We start from the raw sequence: 19,566 nt of genomic DNA, 5'->3' as shown, positions 1-19,566 counted from the left end.
CTTATGAGAAAAGGCTAATCAGATTGGGACTATACTCACTGAGGTTCAGTAGAATGAGAGGTGATTTCATTGAAACATAAAGGATTCTTAAGGAGCTTGACAAGGTAAATGTTGAGAGGATGTTTTCCGGAATGAGAGAGTATAGGGCCAGAAGGCAAAGTCTTAGTAAATGGACACCAATTTAAGGCAGAGATGAGAGAGAATTTATTTTCTGAGCATTGAGTATCTTTGGAACTCCTCGCCACAGAGAGCTGTAGGGGCAGATTTCTTGTGTATATTTAAAGCTGAGTTAGATTCCTGATCAGGTGGGGAATTGAAGGTCATGGCAAAACTGTAAGTTGATGTGAAGAATGTTCAATCAACCATCATCCTATCGATCCATCATCGTTTAGAACAACCTAACTCTTAATACTGGCAAAACCAAGGAACTCATTATTGACTTTCGGCAGGATGTCACTCATACCCCCTTACACATTAACAGCATGAGATGGAATGAGTGGAAGAATGTCAAGCTCATGGGAGTGGTCATTAACAACAACCTTTCTTGGACTCTTCATGTGGACACACTGGTTACAAAAGCCCAATAATTTCTCCTCTTCCTCAGGCAGCTGAGAAAATTTGGCATGACGGTGAATACCCTTGCCAACTTTCATAGGTGCACCATCGAGAGCATTCTGTCTGGATGTATCATTACCTGGTATGGTAACTGTACAATTCAAGATCGGAGATGGTTACAGAGAGTGGTTAACTCGGCCCAGATGATCACAAAGACCAACCTCCCATCCATAAAATCTATCTACTAGTCCCGCTGTCATGGAAAGGCCGCCAGAATTCTCAAAGATCCATCCCACCCTGGCAATGTTTTTCTACAATCTCTACCAGCGGGGAGAAGGTACAGAAGCCTGAACACACGCACCAGCCAGTTTTGAAACAGTTTCTACCCTACTGTAATTAGAACACTGAATTGACTCTCAAACTTTTCGCATTTGCCTGTACCTGTGTTTTTGTTTTTGCCACTGTTTACCTATTATTTACTTATCTATGGTATTGAACTATGTGATCTGCCTGTATTGCTCACAAGACAAAGCTTTTCACTGTGCCTCAGTACACATGACAGTCAATTCAATTCGAATGATGGAGCTGGCTTGAGGGTCAGAATGGCCTACTACTTATGGTCTAATTAGTTTGCGTATAGCTATCCCTGGAAGAGACAGATATGGAGAATATCAATCTCCTGAATGTTTGGAAAGTTGCTGAAAAGAAATTCGTACAATCTCATCAGTTGAATTTAAAATGAAGGTCAAGATAAGAATGAGATTTAACTAGATTGAGTCTATAAACGATATTGCTGTGAAAGCAGATTAAATCTTTCTCTTAATGCATAAGATCTTTCTAAGCTATTTTATGCAGCTTTTCCCCCTGTTAGTTTGTGAATTAAACAAATGTTCTTTTTGTTAAAAGTCCATTGGCCTCCTAAGAATGTATTCAGTGACTGTCCACAGCAATCAAAATTTAAAAATTATTAGTAAATTAAGAAAAATTTAGGAATTTTTTTTCTGGAATCTGACTTGTCCAGTGTTGCCATGAATTGTTTTCATGCTATCTTGTTGTTTAAATTCATAATAGATGTTAAATTAGGGTCTGCATTTTTAACATTGAAGCTATTTAGTATTATAGAACCAGTCTGTGTAACTTTAGAACAAAAGTTCTATAGAAGGTCAAATTATTCAGTCACTAGTGAAGGAATTGTGCTTCTAGTGGCTTTTGACTATCATCTTGCTATTATCACATACTCAAACCAGGAGGACACCCTGGATAGGAATCTATAACCTGCGAGAGCAGAGCACAAAGCAGTGTCACTCTTCAACCAATCAGAGTACAGCATCCTCACTGAATCATGCAGACTCTAAAGCAAAAAGTCTCAATTAGAAACATTAGGATGTGGCAATGCAATAAACGAGGAAATCACCAAACCAATGAATCCAAATAAAAACATTGCACATGTGCAGAACTAGGATTTTTGATTTTGGTTAGGGAAAAATAAATGTAGTTGAGTCACAATTAATGAGCATGTTCGTAATGACTGAGATAGAGAAGGATGGGAGTGTTCCTTAGAAATAAATTGGCACAAGAGATTGTCTAACAGAATTGGATTATGTTACAAAGTAACAAAATTCCTGCAGCAACAATCTTGAGAAATATTTCTGTTATTGAACAGTGCAAAAGAAAATTTAAAATTAGATACTTGAGAGAGTTTGAAGAGCTGTGTATTATGATTAGATCCTTCATTGAAAAGATTTTAATTATCGTCATTATAGTAGACTATCTTAAAGAAATTCTTGTGTTGAGGAAGTGGGAGTTTTGTTTCCAACGTGTTGAAGACTTTTTTTTGGATGATGAGTCAAATCTGGTACAGAAAGAGAAATATTGAAAGATTGAATTGAGAGAGAGGGAACAGTAAAAATGTTGAATAAATATGTTGGAATAAATACTTCCTTATAAATCATTCCCTTTGTTTCTCCTCACTAGGATAGTATGCTAGAAATCAAGCTGCACTATTCCCAGAGTTGTTGCTAAAGATTTTATAAAAGTACTCAAAAATTCTCCAATTTATCTGTCTTTTATAACCAAGTTAACACAAAGCATGGACCAGATTTCTGTACTTCACAAGAATTGCTGTTTATTACGAATAAATAGATTCTGGCTACAGATAAGGAATTATGAATTATTGACATACAACTGTACTGTATAAAACTGCAACTGCTTGATCTTCCTTCTGCAAGATGTGGAGGTGCTGGTGTTGGGCTGGATGGACAAAGTTTAAAAATCACACAAAAACAAGTAACAGCCCAACAGATTTATTTTGAAGTGCTAGCTTTTGGAGTGCTGCTCCTTTGTCAGATAGTTGTGGAGAGAGCAGTGCTCCTAAAGCTAGTATTTCCAGATAAACATGTTGGACCATGACCTGGTGTTGTGTGATTTTTAACTTCCTTATACAGGTATTTCCACTTAATTGCAGAGCACACGGGGTAACTGGTTCACTTACAAAGTCTCTAGCATATTAGTTAAAAGCCACAGTTTGAGGCAGCTGAAGAGGGAAAATAAACTGGCCTTCTTCAGGCTTGATGTGTTTTTACTGCAGAAAAATGGAGACCTCCTTCCATTTCAGAGGTCTGATGCATTCTGACCAAACATTCACACCCAAGCTCTTGAGCTACTGGGAACTAATCACATAGTTATTGGCAGGCAGAAGGCCTTTGGTCTGTGGAATGGTGGCCCCCAGTTGTTGATGACAATCAACTACTTGTTGCTTGCAGAAGCTCCCGTCCCACACATTCACTAGCTCCAGCTCATCTGTCGTAAACTCCCCAGTTGCTTGAACGAACAGCATTGTAAACAGCATTTACAATGAATACCAGGTAACTTAGTTTTAAAAAAGCAGCAACACTTTCCACATAGAGTCATAAAGATGTACAGCATGGAAACAGATCCTTTGATCCAACTCATCCATGCCGACCAGATATCCCTAATCTAGTTCCACTTGTCAGCAGCTGGCCCATACCTCTCCAAACCCTTCCTATTCATGTACCTATACAGATGCCTTTTAAATGTTGCAATTGAACTAGCCTCCACCACATCCTCTGGCAGTTCCTTCCATACATGTACCACCCTCTGCATGAAAATGTTGCCCCTTATATCTCTTTTATATCTTTCCCATCTCACCCTAAACCTATGCCACCTAGTTCTGGATTTCCCCCATCCCAGGGGGAAATCTATTTATCCTTCTTCACTATCCTACCTACCTGCAACTCCACTTTCAAGGAGCTATGAACCTGCACTTTGTTTGGCAACACTCCCTAGGACATTACCATTAAGTGTTGTAAGTCCTGCTAAGATTTGCTTTCCCAAAATGCAACACCTCACATTTATCTCAATTAAACTCCATCTGCCACTTCTCAGCCCATTGGTCTATCTGATCAAGATCCCATATTAATCTGAGGTAACCTTCTTCGCTATCCAATACACCTCCAATTTTGATATCATCTGCAAACTTACTAACTATACCTCTTATGCTCACATCCAAGTCATTTATCTAAATGATGAGAAGTAGTGGACCCTATCACCGATCCTTGTGGCACTCCACTGGTCACGCAAGCCTCCAGTCTGAAAAACAACCCTCCACCACCACCTTCTGTCTTCTATCTTTGAGCCAGTTCTGTATCCAAAAGGCTAGTTGTCCCTGTATTCCATGAGATATAACCTTGCTAACCAGTCTCCCATGGGTCTTGGCTTTTAAAGAATCCTTTTATCAATTTAAGTCTAGAATCAAAAATACAGAAAAAATAAAGAACAATGTGTTTACAACTCTGAGTAGGGAGGTTGAATGGCATTTAATGAACATAAATGTGTTTTTAAACATTTTAAGATTTGTATGCTATAGACTAGACCAACACTTCATTGCTAGCTTAATTTGTTGTTGAGAAGGTACTGGGGAGCCATTGCCTTGAATGCTGCAGTCCATGTTAAGGAAGGAGTTCTATGATTTTGATCTAGCAATAGCGAAAGAAATATGTATAGCTACAAATTATGATGGTGCGAGGATCTTGCATTTGGTGATGTCCAATATATCTGCAATTTTGCATTGTATGGGTCATGGGTTTGGAACAGACTATTGAAGAAGCCTTGGCGAGTTAGTTTCCTGTATGCACTGCTGTCACTGTGTATCTGATGATGAAGTAAATGTTGAAGGTGGTGGATAAGATGCCAATTGAAGGAGCTGTTTTGTCAATAAAAATGCATTAAAGCAGTTAAGTATAAGCCATAATTTCCTGCATTGAGTTTTGGCATTCTGAGTGTGTTACCATATGATGTGAAGCTAACTGTTGAGCAGTGCAAATGCTCCAGCTTGTGTTGATTCACAGATCATGGAATTTTTGCCAGATGTTGATAAATGACTTGCAGGTTAATCATGGTGAATCTAATTATTATTTTGACAACAAATTATGCCCTTGTTTCAACAAGTAAGCTTTTCAGTCAAGCAATGAATGACATGGGTGACCTTAACAGAGGACAACATTTGGAAGACAGACTTGACCACTTTTTAACTTTGATTTTAGTGAAAAAAGAGAACGGAAAAGTAAAGTCACATTATATTTAACTGGAGAAGCAAATTTTGGTGAGAAAGAAGGAGACCGACCATTCCTACATCAGATATGTGTTGCTCAGATTTGGACTTAATACATCTGTTCAGTTTCAAACCATGTTGACTGCTGTTGTTTCCTTGTATGTGAGAAATTTGTCTCCACGCTTCTCCTCAATGTTCCCTGTAAACCATGTGTGTATGGGTTGTGCAGCAACCAGCAAAGTGGCAAATGTATTAATGCTAGTTGACAGGTGAATGAAGTCCAGAAAGAATCATCTTTTGCTGATTGTGGAAGATATCACACGCATGGTGAAATGCTATTAGCTATGCTTCAGGAATTGGTGTAGCTACAAATTGTGTAGTCATTTGATGCATGCACTTTAAATTTTCAGGGAAAAAAATTGGATGATTATACATATTCAATTACCTTTATCATTAAAAACAAGGGATTGAACTCTGAACTAATAAGCTGATTAAGTGATATAATTGTTGACATTTATATTTCTATATGGAGGGATGGTTTCCTTGAGTGTTGCTACAGATAAAATACCCTGTACTTTTTTGGTTTTTGCATTCGAAGAGAAAAGCTGGGGAATGTAGTCTTTCAACCATAAACATGAACTTACATTACCTGAGTGTTTTCATGATTTGGAGATGCCGGTGTTGGACTGGGGTGTACAACGTTAAAAATCTCACAATACCAGGTTATAGTCCAACAGGTTTAATTGGAAGCACTAGCTTTTGGAGTGCCGTTCCTTCATCAGGTGGTTGATTTGTTATGGAACTAGTTATCTTAATTTTATATCAGACTGGATTCCTTTTACTGGTTCTTTTACAGGGCGGCATGGTGGCACAGTGGGTAGCAGAGACAGTGCCAGAGACCTGGGTTAAATTCCCGTCTCGGGCAACTGTCTGTGTGGAGTTTGCACATTCTCCCCGTGTCTGCGTGGGTTTTCTCCGGGTGCTCTGGTTTCCTCCCACAGTCCAAAATAAAAATGTGCAGGTTCGGTGAATTGGCCATGCTAAATTACCCGTAGTGTTAGGTGAAGGGGTAAATGTACGGGAATGGGTCTGGATGGGTTGCTCTTTGGAAGGCCAGTGTGGACTTGTTAGGCCGAAGTGCCTGTTTCCACACTGTAAGTAATCAAATCTAATTTTCTGTTTGGGCAGTTTGATTTTTTTTTAATGTTAGCATGACTGGACATGCATTGGTGATGGGCTTCTGCATTGTAACAATTCTGTAGGGTTTTTTGGCAGTAATCTTATTTATTATGTGTAGTAAGGGATACCCACAGCAATTATTCTGTCAGAATCTTGGGTAGATTTACTGCCACGAGTCCTTGTGTTGCTATTAATAGTTGATGAAAGCTTAACTACGAATGTCTTCAGCCAAAGAGGCATGGACTTGAGTGACATGAAATAATTTATTAATTTATCGGAAGGTGTGAAGTTACATTAGCTTAAGACTGATTAACTGTATTGACAACAGGTAAGACATTATCTTCCGAGCTTCTGGATTAGTGGTGCTGGAAGAGCACAGCAGTTCAGGCAGCATCCGAGGAGCAGTAAAATCGACGTTTCCTGATGAAGGGCTTTTGCCCGAAATGTCGATTTTACTGCTCCTCGGATGCTGCCTGAACTGCTGTGCTCTTCCAGCACCACTAATCCAGAATCTGGTTTCCAGCATCTGCAGTCATTGTTTTTACCTATTATCTTCCAAGCTGTTTGTTAGATCACTGTTAAATGGCTGTAGAGTATGAGCTGATTTAAGACTGATTAGCTCTTCCCGAGATTGATTCTAAGTCATCTCTGTCAGGCCAACTGTCTTATGTAACATTTGGCAAGCATTTGGTCAACTTCCCGAAAGGCTCCTTGGTGTGTCTGAGGACCAATATCACGATGGAGAAGTGGAGGCTAGTGCTTTTAGTGTTGTTGTTCAGTATAATCTACTTTCAGAAGAGGCAAATATTATAGATCCTTACATTATTGACTTTGACTTTGGCTCCTTCTAAATTGGTACCAAAAAGCAAGAGCTTTAGAATTAGCAACGTTGATTTATAAATCATACGCTTCTTTTATCTATTTTTAGTAATCCACTAACAGCATTCTTTTTATTTGCTTTGCACATGGAAAAATGATAACAGCATCTTTATATGTTGAGCATGTTTGCATTTTAAAAATTTTCTGCCTTTACTATGATTGTCTTTTGAAATTTCTGTCAATCATTGAAATCATACATTTCAATACAATTCTTCTATACACAGGTACCAAGTCAATAAATATAACTGTCTATGTTATAATATTCACTTTGAAATGCATTTCTCCACTAAATCAATTTTATTTCTTCCATAGGACGGGAAAAGAGGGTCAGCCGAGGGAGTATTATACTTTGGATTCCATATTGTTTTTGCTTAACAATGTGCACCTCTCCCATCCTGTATACGTGCGACGTGCTGCAGTAAGTATACTTTACTTGTTGTAAGCCTAAAATAACATTATGGATCCGATGTGTACATGGCTATGTAGAATATTCAACATGTTATAACCCGGGATCCATTAATGCACCTAAATCAAAGAGCAAATGTCAGCATATAGTCATTACTGATGACTGAACTCGACTATATTTGGAATATAACATTTAAACTTGTGTAATATCATTCTGTGCTTGCCACGTTGCTTAAGGCCATGCAAACTCTGTCACCAATGTCCGAACTTTCAACAAGTTCCACTCTGCCATCATCCCAGTGCTTACTGATCAATATTGGCACTGGTGAAGCAGCATCACAAATTTATAAGTTTTCAAATTTTTCTGTGGCTTTGCCATTCCCAATCTTTGAAACTACCCATCGTTCTGTAACACTCTGAGGTTTCTCTATACTCTTGATTCTGCTGTCTTGCACATCCCCAAATTTTAATTGCACAATTTGGCCCTAAACTTTGCATACTGACGTAATGTACCTTGGGTGCTGTACATCTTAACTAAAAACAGGCAATCTTGGAAATAATTAACATCCATTTAAAGCAAGTATCTTCACTTAACTTTTCCAATTTCTTTCAAATTCTGAAAACATCAATCAACTCATGTCTTGACGTTTTTTTCTATGGAATACAAGCTTAGTTTATGGAATCTCAGCTCATAATCTAACTTCTGGAGTATTTTGACATTCTGGAAAATTTCCATTAGACTTCTTTCAAGTCCAGTATCCTCTCTCAGGTGCAGTGCCCTGAATGTTGTAGGAAGTCTTGTGGTCTACCCAAGATTTTTATGTAGCAATGCTGACATTTTCCTTTATTTCCAGTCCTTATTTATTATGTTGGATAGAGCTCTTAAGGATTCTGGAATCAAGGCTTGTGGGGATAAGGCAGGAACAGGATACTGATTGAGGATGATCTGCCATGATCATAATGAATGGTGGTACTGGCTCAAAGGGCAGAATGGCCTACTCCTGCACTGATTGTGGAGAGCCAGTGACAATATTGTCATTGAATGTCCAGAGTTGATGGTTACATTCTTAGAGTTTGGAGATGGTCATCATTTGCCAATTATCAACCAAACCTGGTTCTTTTCCAGGTCTTGCTGTGTATGGACATGGGCTATTTCAGTCACTGGAAAGTGGTGAATGTTGTGCAGTCATCAGTGAGCATTCCCACTTCTGTTCTTATAATGTAGAGAACATCATTGATGGAGCAGCAGAAGATGTTTGGCCCTAGACAGTACCTTGAGGAGCTCCTGTAGAGATGTCTTTAAGTTGAGATGATTGACTTCCAAAAACCACAGCAATTTTCTTTGTGCTTGGTATGACTTCAATTGGGGGAGAGCTTTCCCCTGATTCTTATTTACTCCTGCTTTGCCAGGGCTGCTTAATACCACAGTTGGTCAAATGCTGCCTTGGTGTGAATGGCAGTAACTCTGACCTCGCATCTAGACTTCAGCTCTTTTTCCTGTTTGAAACATGGCTTTAATGAGGTCACAAGCTGGATAGCCCTGACATAATTCAAATTGAACAAAAATGAGCAAGTTGTTTGCTGATGAGTGAGAGTAGACTGTTAAGGTGATAATTAACTGGATTGAATTTATCCTGCATTTTATAGATGGGATACACTTTGACAATTCCCCATGTTGCCTGTCAGATGCCAGTGGTGTAGCTGTGCTGGAGCAGCTTGATTTGGTATGCTGCTTCAGGAAGGCATAACTTTTGTATTATTGCTGGAATGCTGTCGTGTTTCATAGCCTGTCTACAGTATCCATGTGGATTGAATGAAGTTTGCTGAAGATTGGCAGCTGTAATGTTAGGAAACTCGATAGGAGCCTGAGGTGGGTCATCCACTTGCCATTTTTGGTTACAGATGGATGCAAATGCTTTCTTGCACTGATGTGTTGGGCTCCCTCATCATTGAGGCTGAGGATATTTGTGGGGTCTTCCCTTTCTGTTAGTTGTTCAATTGTTCATTATCATTCTGAACGAGAAATGGGAGGAATAGACATGGACATAGAAAAGTACAACACAGAACAGGCCCTTTGGCCCACCATGTTGTGCCGAGGTTAATCCTGATGTAAAATTATAGCAACTTAACTACGCACCCCTCAACTCACTGCTATCCATGTGCATGTTCACCAGTCGCTTAAATGTCCTCAATGACTCTGCTTCCACCACCACCAGCTGGCAATGCATTCCATGCATTCACAACTCTCTGTGTAAAACATCTACCTCTGATGTCTTCTTTATGCCTTCCTCCTAATATCTTTAAACTATGACTCCTCGTACCAGTCAGTCCTGTCCTGGGGAAAAGTCTCTGGCTATTGACTCTATCTATTCCACTCATTATCTTGTATACCTCAATCAGGTCTCCTCTGTTCCTCCTTCTCTCCAGAGAGAAAAGTCCGAGCTTATTCAACCTTTCTTCATAAGGCAAACCCTCCAGTCCAGGCAGCATCGTGGTAAACCTTTGCACCCTCTCCAAAGCCTTTGTATCTCTCCTATAGTAGGGTGACCACAACTGGACACAATATTCCAAGTGCGGTCTCACCAGGGACTTGTAGAGCTGTAGCAAAACCTCGTGGCTCTTAAACCCGATCCCCCTGTTAATGAAAGCCAAAACACCATATGCTTCCTTAGCAACCCTATCCACTTGGGTGGCAACTTTGAGGGATCTATGTACTTGCATATCCAGATCCCTCTGTTCCTCCACACTGCCAAGAATCCTGTCTTTAATCCTATATTCAGTATTTGAGTTTGAACTTCCAAAATGCATCACTTCACATTTATCCAGGTTGAACTCCATCTGCCATTTCTCAGCCCAGCTCTGCATCCTGTCAATGTCGCGCTGCAGCCTGCAGTAGCCCTCTATACTATCGACGATACCTCAAACTTTGTGTCATCTGCAAATTTACTAACCCAGCCCTCAACCTCCTCATCCAAGTCATTTATAAAAATTACAAAGAGCAGAGGCCCGAGAACAGAGCCCTGCGGGACCCCATTCAACACTGACCTCCAGGCAGAATACTTTCCATCTACAACCCCTCTCTGCCTTCCGTCAGCCAGCCAATTCTGAAGCCAGATAGCCAAATCTCCCTGGATCCTATACTCCCTGACTTTATGAATGAGCCTACCATGGGGAACCTTATAAAATGCCTTGCTGCAGTCCATATACACCACATCCACTGTTTCACCTTCGTCGACCTGTCTTATCACCTCCTCAAAGAACTCAGTAAGATTTGTGAGGCATGACCTGCCCCTCTCAAAGCTGTGCTGACTGCCTTTAATCATGCTATGCTTTGCCAAATAGTCAGAAATCCTATCCCTCAAAATTCTTTCCGAAACTTTGCTGACCACAGATGTAAGACGAATGCAGAGCTTGAATCGGGTCCGGACATTGCGGTTGCTTAACCCTGTTTGTTGCAGGCTGCTACTGTTGTTTGGCATGCTTATAGAGCTATGATGTAGGTTCACCTAGTGGATCCCTCATTTTTACATATGCCTTGTGCTGCATCTGGCATGTGCTCATGGACACTTCATTGAATGAAGGTTGATCTTCTGGTTTGATGGTAATGGCCCATTGAGGGCTTAATCTTTAGTTGTTAGATCTATTTGATATCTATTCCATTTATTTCTTTGAGATTTCCTTGCGCATGTTTGATCTGATGCCATGAGACTTAATGGCATCGGATCAAACACGCACAAGGAAATCTCAAGGAAGTAAATGGAATAGAAGTAGTGCAGTGGTATTCAGTCAGCATGAGACTTAATGGCTAGAATCAGCGTGAGGATTAGCAGGACAACTATCATCCGACTGAATACCACTGTGCCACTACTTCTGGTTGGTTTGATCTGTTGTGTAAAGAGCACATATCTAGGGATGGTAATGAGGGTATCTGGAATATTCTTCGAGGAGAAAGTGAGGACTGCAGATGCTGGAGATCAGAGCTGAAAATGTGTTGCTGGAAAAGCGCAGCAGGTCAGGCAGCATCCAAGGAACAGGAGAATCGACGTTTCGGGCATAAGCCCTTCTTCAGGAATCCTGAAGAAGGGCTTATGCCCGAAACGTCGATTCTCCTGTTCCTTGGATGCTGCCTGACCTGCTGCGCTTTTCCAGCAACACATTTTCAGCTCGTATCTGGAATATTGTAAGGATTACTCTCTGATTATACCATGTAAGGCTATTTGTACTTTGTAACCGTTTGTAATGCAGCTGAGTGGCTTGCTATGCCATTTGAGAGTCAATTGCGTTGCTGTGAATCTGGTCTCACATGTAGAGCAGCCAAGTAAGGACGTCAGATTTATTTTCCTAAAGGATATTAGTGAACCAGATAATTAATTGTGGTAACTGACAATCATTTCATGGTTGCTACTAGACCAGCTTTTAATCGCAGATTTATTAATATAGTTTACATTTCACCACATTCCCTAGTCTAATTCAAAATTGTCATTCCAGAGCGTTAGCTTTGGTCTCAGTATTCCGAGTGCAGTAACATTGCCTATATGTAATTGCCTCCCCTTGGTCAGGTATATTGTGCTTCATAAGTAATGTGCCACTTTGGCATTGTGTGTGATGTATAAAATTTGTTTGAGTTCATTTTGAATGCATAATTTTTTCCAGCCACTGTGCAGCTATTGTAAACAGAAGGGATGAACCTACACCTGGCAGGCAGAGCTCTCAGAACCCTCACTCTTATTCTTGATTTTTATGTGCTATATGAGATACGAAAGCGAATGACTTCAATTTAATTTCAAAGGATCAATAAAACTGAGTCAAACTATTTCTGTTATTGCAAACATTTGAACCTTTCACGTTGAGTCCTTATTTAAATAAGTGATTGCACTTTTAATTTGACATTTTAAAAAAAACGACATAATGCTCTATTTCAATCTGCTTTAATAGACAGAGAATATTCCTGTAGTTCGAAGGCCAGACAGAAAGGACCTACTCAGCTATTTAAATGGTGAAACGTGTAAGTATGACATTATAAATTTTATCAATATTGAAACTACTATTTCCATTGATTCTCAGATATTTTGTTGGGAAAGTTAAGATATTTTATTCCCTTCAAAGTTTCAGTTGCTGACTAAATATTCACAGACTCCATTGAGGGAAAGTGCATCTGGTGTAAAAGCAAGTGAGACCTTATCTATAAATGGTTTTGATGAAGTTATGCATTTCTGACAACTACACTTGTCAATAAATCTTCTGCAGCCTTCAAAAACGATACTTTCTTTGGACAGTTAGAGCTTGTAGAGCAGATTTTTGTTGAACACTGGAATGCAGAAGTTTCTGCCCTGTTGGATGCCCACTGATATATTGGCAAGCACTTGACAGATCTGGCTACAAGATCAGGCCTGAGGCCTACAATTCTGTCAATGTACTTTAACTCCTGACACCCCTGTGCCTTAGCATCATGGACAAGACATGGGTGTTTGGAATACCATCCAGGTTGCCTGGTTGAACACATGGCACTCACTTTGACCTGGAAATGCTTCGCAGTGGTAGTTGTCTTTTGCTTAGGATGGGGGAATTTCAAGACTGAGGGCACATATTAATAATTTAATGTAGATTTTGACACCCTTCTGACAATTCAAAGTTTCTCCAGCAATTTCTGTTTTTGTTTCAGGTGTCCAGCATTAGCAGTTCTTTGTTTCATGACATTGAATCATCTGTTTGAATAACAAAATCTTTAGCAATATTGTGCTGAGAAAAACATTACTTAATGTTTTGGGGATTTTTTTTGACCTCTTTAATTTGATGTTTTGTTTTTTCAGCAACATCTGCAAGTATAGACAGAAGTGCACCTCTAGAAATTGGTTTGCAACGGTCAACACAAGGTATCAATGATTTGTTTTATTAACCTTATAAAGAAATTTTGCAATAACCATCTATTTTTGCATATTTTTAAAATGTTCTTGTGTTTTTTGTACACCAACAGTAAAAAGAGCAGCTGAAGAAATATCATCAGAGTTAAAGAAACCCAGGATAGAGGTAATTGGTTTGGACAATCTGTGACAGATACAAATGTGCAATTCAGAATGCAAACTCTATGGATAAAAGAAATTTGAAAGTGGATAACACCATTGTATAAATAAGATCATGACATATTAAATAATAGTTCACTCTGCCACCTGCAGTTGGCTCTGCCATTCAATACGGTTGTAGTTGATCTTTTACATCATTTCCACTAATCTGCCCCTCGAATCTCTGATACTCTTAGTTTCTTTAAGTTAGCTAACCCTCAAACACTCCATTCATTTCTTCTCCTTGCCACTCTTAATCCTTTGAATGAAGAAGTTACTTGCCTTCTAAATTCCATTCCATTCAGACTGGCTATCTGAATCTCTCGTTGACTACTGGGTATAGCAAGCATTTAAATCCGTTCAGTCTGATTGTTAAAATGAATTCTGGTCATTTCGTTCATTGTTTTCACAAACTGAGATTCATTACTAATACTGGAAAGGTGGTCAATTGCCTGTTCATGTGCAAGCTGTCAGGAACTTCATAGATTAGTACTTGCATAACTATGGAGCATGCACAGAACAACATCGACTGTCTGAATGAGACAGGTGGAGAGTATTTTGTTGTGATAACTGATTTGTATAACTGATCAGGGTTACCGTGGCGGCAGCCATAGCAGGAACAGGGTTCCAGTGGTGACTCAGTTCCTGCTCCCGCCGCCAGCCCAGGCTGCCTGTTTTCATTGTACTTTTATTTAACTTTAATAAAATCTATATTGGGGGTTGAGATCTTGTTTGGATATTCTGAAATTCAGATAACCGAGGGTGTTCTATATTGAAATTTTTAAATAATGAGGTAGTGGGTACATTCTTGGATGTTTTATGGTGAAGACAAACAGGAGGAAAGGGCAGCACTAGACCAGTTGGCCTCATGAGCCTTCTCTGCAATTCATTATAATCATGGGTGATCTGATCTTGTCCTCAACTCCATTTATTTACTCTTGCTCATAACTCCTGAATTGACTATTGGTCTTGACTGTTTATCTGATCCATGATGATATTCAATGACTCAGCCTCCACAGCGAATTCAGTGATTCACAACATAAAGATAACTTCCTTCTTGATTCAATTTTTAATGTAGAGCCCTAACTCCGAAACTATGCCCCCAGTACTAGATTCCCCCACACGAGGAAACATCATCTTGACATCCATCCTGTCAAAATGCTCTCAATTTTTTTTCAGTAACACTACTCATTCTTCTAAACTCCAGTGAGGAAACTCCAATCTGCTGAACATTTCTTTATAAGATAACCCTTTTCAACTTGTTATAAATCTCCTAAACCTGCTCTAAATTGCAGGCATTTCCCTCCTTTGATAAAATGACCAAAACTGGATGTGGTACATCGAAGTGTGATCTTGCTGATGCACTCTACAGTTCCAGCAGGACTTACCCACTTGTATACTCCAATTCTCTTCTAATAAAGGTTAACATTTGCTTACCTTCCACTTTCTCTACTTAAATGCTTTAATTTTTTTTTCTTTTTGAATATCCCTCTACTATTACATTCTGTTGTCTCTCTCCATTTGTATGAATTGCATGTCTATTCTTTCTACCATTGTGACTGATCACGTTTTTCCCACATGCTCCATCTGCTAAAAATCTGCCCACTCACTTATCTATAAAATAATATATTATCTATTATAACCTTATCTAATCTAGCTATGTCTCTTGATTTGACAGTGAAAAGCTTTGTTTGCGAGCAGTACAGGTAGATCATAGTAAGCAAGGACATACTGGTCGTAAGGTGAAAAAAACTTGGACAGAGTAAGATACAAGAGTTTCCCCACACAGGATGTACATGAGTCAAGATCAATGTTAACAGGATCAGCATTATTTGAAGTTAGAGTCATTCGTCATTCTAATAAAAGCAGGAAAGAAGCTGTTTTGAACCTGCTGGTGTATGTACCTTCTGCCTGATGGAAGAGGTTGTAGGAGAGCATTGCCAGGGTGGGATGGGTCTTTGATAATGTTGACATCCTTTCCCAGCAACGAGACATGTAAATGGAGTCCATGGATGGGAGGTTGGCTTCCGTAATGGTCTGGCTGTGCACACCGCCTTCTGTAGTTTCTTACAGTCTTGGGCAGAGCAGTTGCCATACCAAGCTGTTATGCACCTGAACAGTCTTTGCAGAGTCTTTATCTTTACAACTTACTTCCTATGCATTTTAGTGTCCTTTGGTACAAGTCATCAAAATACATTGCAATTACTCAAGGCCACAACACTGATCCCTATGGCATCCCACCATTTAGGTTGCCAAATCTGAAAATGAGCTAGTTATCCTGACACTTGCTTTCTGTTAGTTACTCAATCCTCTGCATTATTGTATCATTTCCAAACCATGAGCTATTAATTTGTACAGTACTCTTTTAAGTGGCGCCTTAATGTCTTTTGGAAATCCCAATACACTCCCATCTGCTGTTTCCCTTTAATCCACCATGCTTGTTATATCCTTGAAGAACTCTCATAAAATTCTCAAAGATGACTTATCTTTCATCCAGCTATTTTGATTTTATTTGATGGCCTAATGATTTTTAACATAGCCACAACCAACCTTTCAATAATGAATTCTTGCATTTTCTCAGTGGCAGATGTTAGTGTAACTGGCCTATAATTTTTTTGCTTTTTCCAGCAGATGTCCTCCTTTTATATCACTCCTCTGAGACAGATCTTTCCAATATCATAAGAATTTGGCAAGAATGCGACCAGTGACCCCAGGGGTCAGGCCATCTAGTTCGAGGGGCTTTATTCCCATACGTTTGTCCCTTTTCTGAGGTGAATGTTTTAGGTTCCACCATGTTGCCCTCTGATTTGTATTGTTGTTGGTTTCTTTTAAAGTCTTCTACCAAGAAGATTGGTGCTAACTATTTGTTCTTGGACCTGTTTCCTTGTTTCCTATTATTAATGGACGAATGTTTACCTTAACCACTCTTCCCTTTTATGTTCTTTTAGAAGATTTTGCTATGTCTTTTGTTACCAGTTTTCTCTCAATCTTGTTTCTCCCATCTTTTGTTTGTTAATCACCCTTTCCAATTTCTAAAACTCCCCCCAGTCTTCTGGCATGCAATTGATCTTTGCAAACATTGTATGCTTTTTCTTTCTTTTTGATCCTATCTTTAACTTTGCTTGCCACGGGTCATTTATTTTCTCATAAAGTCTATCACGATGGAATATAGTAGATTTTTGTTGATAATCATTAAAGATCGCCTGAAATGTCTGCCACAGCTTATCTATAGGCTTTGCTTCTAATCTAATTTCCTGGTCTAATCTAATTAACCAGCTCTAACTTCCTGTAAGTGCATTTAAAGCACTAGTGTTAGGCTCAGGATTTTCAACCTTAAACTGATTGTGAAATTCATCATTTCATGATCACTGTTCCCTTTAAGGGAATTAATTAATTTTGTCCCATTACACATTTCCAGAATTAGAGGAAAAAAAAGATTAATTGAACATAGTGAGTTGAGGTTTGATAATTAGGAATAATTGTTTAGAATTAAATTGCTTTGGAAGTCTTTTTTTGCGATAAAGGAGTGGACAAATGTAAAGAATGTATGGCCAAGTTAGATGGTTGTGCTTGCGAATGTTTTAATGGAGGATTGTGAATAAGAATGAAAATAATCCAGAGACACAAGATCAACAGATGGGGCAAGGCTCATGAGGAATTTGAAGACACTGATTGTAAACCCTCATGCTTTGTATGGGGGGAGCCTCAGTGTGGCAACGTAAACGGGAATGATGGAGTGGTGGACATCGTGAGGTGGGATACAAGCACCTCACTGAAATTTATGGAATGTTATAGGAGCAGGTATTGATAAATCAAGTTTAAAGTGGACAAAACTGATGAGTCTTCTCTGAATCCACTGATGCAATACCATGTGGTACATCTATTTTACACAAAAATATGAAGCTTGTATTAATGCTAAAATCTGAAAGGTTTCCAGTTGAAATGTATTAATCTATTTAAATTAATTTTACTGTTGCCCAACAAATATAGAAAAATGTTACGTTGAGTTAATCTTTGTTTTCATAAATATATGAAATGATCTAAAATATTTCTGAACTTTTCGATGATTTTACAACTTGTTTTTATAATAATTGATGTTTTGTTTTTTAAAAAAAGTAAATAATTAGCAATACTGATTTGATAAAAATAACAAGGTGGTTTGTTGTAATTAGGATGAAGAACGTGTACGACTTGACAAAGAGCGTTTGGCAGCTCGTTTGGAAGGCCACAAAGAGGGCATTGTACAGACAGAGCAAATTAGGTAAATTCTGAATCTTACAGCTTTTTCTGTACGGAGAGAATTCTCCAGAAAATGAGTGAATGTGCACTAAATTATGCCCATTTGATAAAATGTTTTTCAGATTGAAGAAAATTTTTGTCTTGATTTTGAACATTTAGCCTTTCTGCTTTTCAGTGATGCATCCAGTTGGGAGAAAGCACATGACTATGTTTCCTGTTTTAAATGGTTATTGAGACTATTAATTATATTTTAATTAGGCAGAAGTGGAGAGGAATAAAAGAAAATAAACATGCAATTTGATTAACATTACAGGTTATTCAATAGGCAGCTGCAGACATCATAGCTCATATAGGAGCCAAGGTCACATGGGAGCTAGAACATTCAATCTAGGAAACCGGCATTTCAGCATTGATCCTGTTAATTCTCCAAACAAATTAATACATTTTCAATGGGATTACTTCTGATTCTTATAAATCCTTAGAGCATCAGTTTGGAGTACTTACTAATTGTTTCTCATTGGACAAGCCTGTCATCCTAGGAATTAATCTAGTGAAAATTGGTTATACACCAGACTAAGGTATGTATATTCTTCCTTTCATAAGTCAACATAAACTATGTACAATACTTATACAATTGTGTCAAGAATTACAAGCTCTCGTACTCCAATCCAAGATTAGCAGATCATATACTTTTCTCGTGGCTCACTGAACCTCCATGTTAATCTATGTATTTCATGCACAAGAACACCAAATTCCTCTGATTTCCAATATTCACCAACTTCTCACTTCTTTCAAAAATATTTTGCTTTTCCAGTTTTCCTACCAAAGTGGCTAATTTCACAGTTTCCTACATTAAATGTAATTTCTTAATGTTTGTACAAATTACTCAGAATTATTTTCTTCACAATTTATGTATGTCATCTAATCCTCACTACTGTTGTTTCTTATGGGTTCAAGTCACATTCCAGGCCTTGATTTCAAAAGTCTGGACTGATGTTTGTGGAACAGTATTGAGAGAAAGCTGCATTATTCAGGTATTCAAACGAGAAATTAAACAAAGTCTTGCCCACATCATCAGCTGTATGCAGAAGTGCTCCCATGGGAGCAATTCAGAGAATGCAAGGGAATGCAAGTACAACCTTGCCAGTATTTATCCATCAATCCACATCACAGAATTGCATTATCATAATGCTGGTGGTTAAAGCTTGTTGTGTGCAATTTGTTTCATCCTAATGTAGTTGCAAATTCATAACTATTCTGTAAAGTCAAAGCCCAACATGTCAGGTCATGTGGCTACACAGCCAAGACTTTATAGGTTGCATAATATGAATAATAAGGCTGAGATCTATATAAACTGATGTGCAAACTAATCTGTATGTGCAAAGCTATTAAATCCAATACAAATGCATTGTTAAACATTACAACTTTCTTGCCAGGAACTTTTGTACATCAGCCAGTGCAAGTGGTAAAAATGGTTGAATGCTTCCTAAATTACCTGATAATGTTGATGTTTTTAAAACTATACTTGCTGAGTCCAAAACCCATCATGCCGAATTTTAGTTCAATAAAACTGGTAATGTTTGGGTTGGTAGCAGGGAAAGGGAAATATCAGGACCAGCTGTTGGATTGTCATCAAAGCTGAACTGCTTTACTAATCGCCTTCAAGGAAGGGAAATCATT

General features: G+C 38.7%; 1 protein-coding gene across 1 annotated transcript in view; it reads left to right on the top strand.

Annotated features, from left to right (window-relative positions):
• The window catches only part of cdc73 (cell division cycle 73, Paf1/RNA polymerase II complex component, homolog (S. cerevisiae)), a 326,652-nt gene that overhangs the window by 23,545 nt on the left and 283,541 nt on the right, over window positions 1-19,566 (top strand). The window contains exons 2-6 of the mRNA XM_072573909.1: window positions 7,496-7,601; window positions 12,524-12,593; window positions 13,399-13,461; window positions 13,563-13,615; window positions 17,820-17,908. Of these exons, the coding sequence (XP_072430010.1) occupies window positions 7,496-7,601; window positions 12,524-12,593; window positions 13,399-13,461; window positions 13,563-13,615; window positions 17,820-17,908 (381 nt within the window). The remainder of the gene's footprint in view (window positions 1-7,495; window positions 7,602-12,523; window positions 12,594-13,398; window positions 13,462-13,562; window positions 13,616-17,819; window positions 17,909-19,566) is intronic.

Source organism: Chiloscyllium punctatum, chromosome 7 (assembly GCF_047496795.1).
Source record: "Chiloscyllium punctatum isolate Juve2018m chromosome 7, sChiPun1.3, whole genome shotgun sequence".
In the NCBI taxonomy this organism is placed as follows: Eukaryota; Metazoa; Chordata; class Chondrichthyes; order Orectolobiformes; family Hemiscylliidae; genus Chiloscyllium; species Chiloscyllium punctatum.
This window is presented reverse-complemented; position numbering and strand designations above follow the sequence as displayed.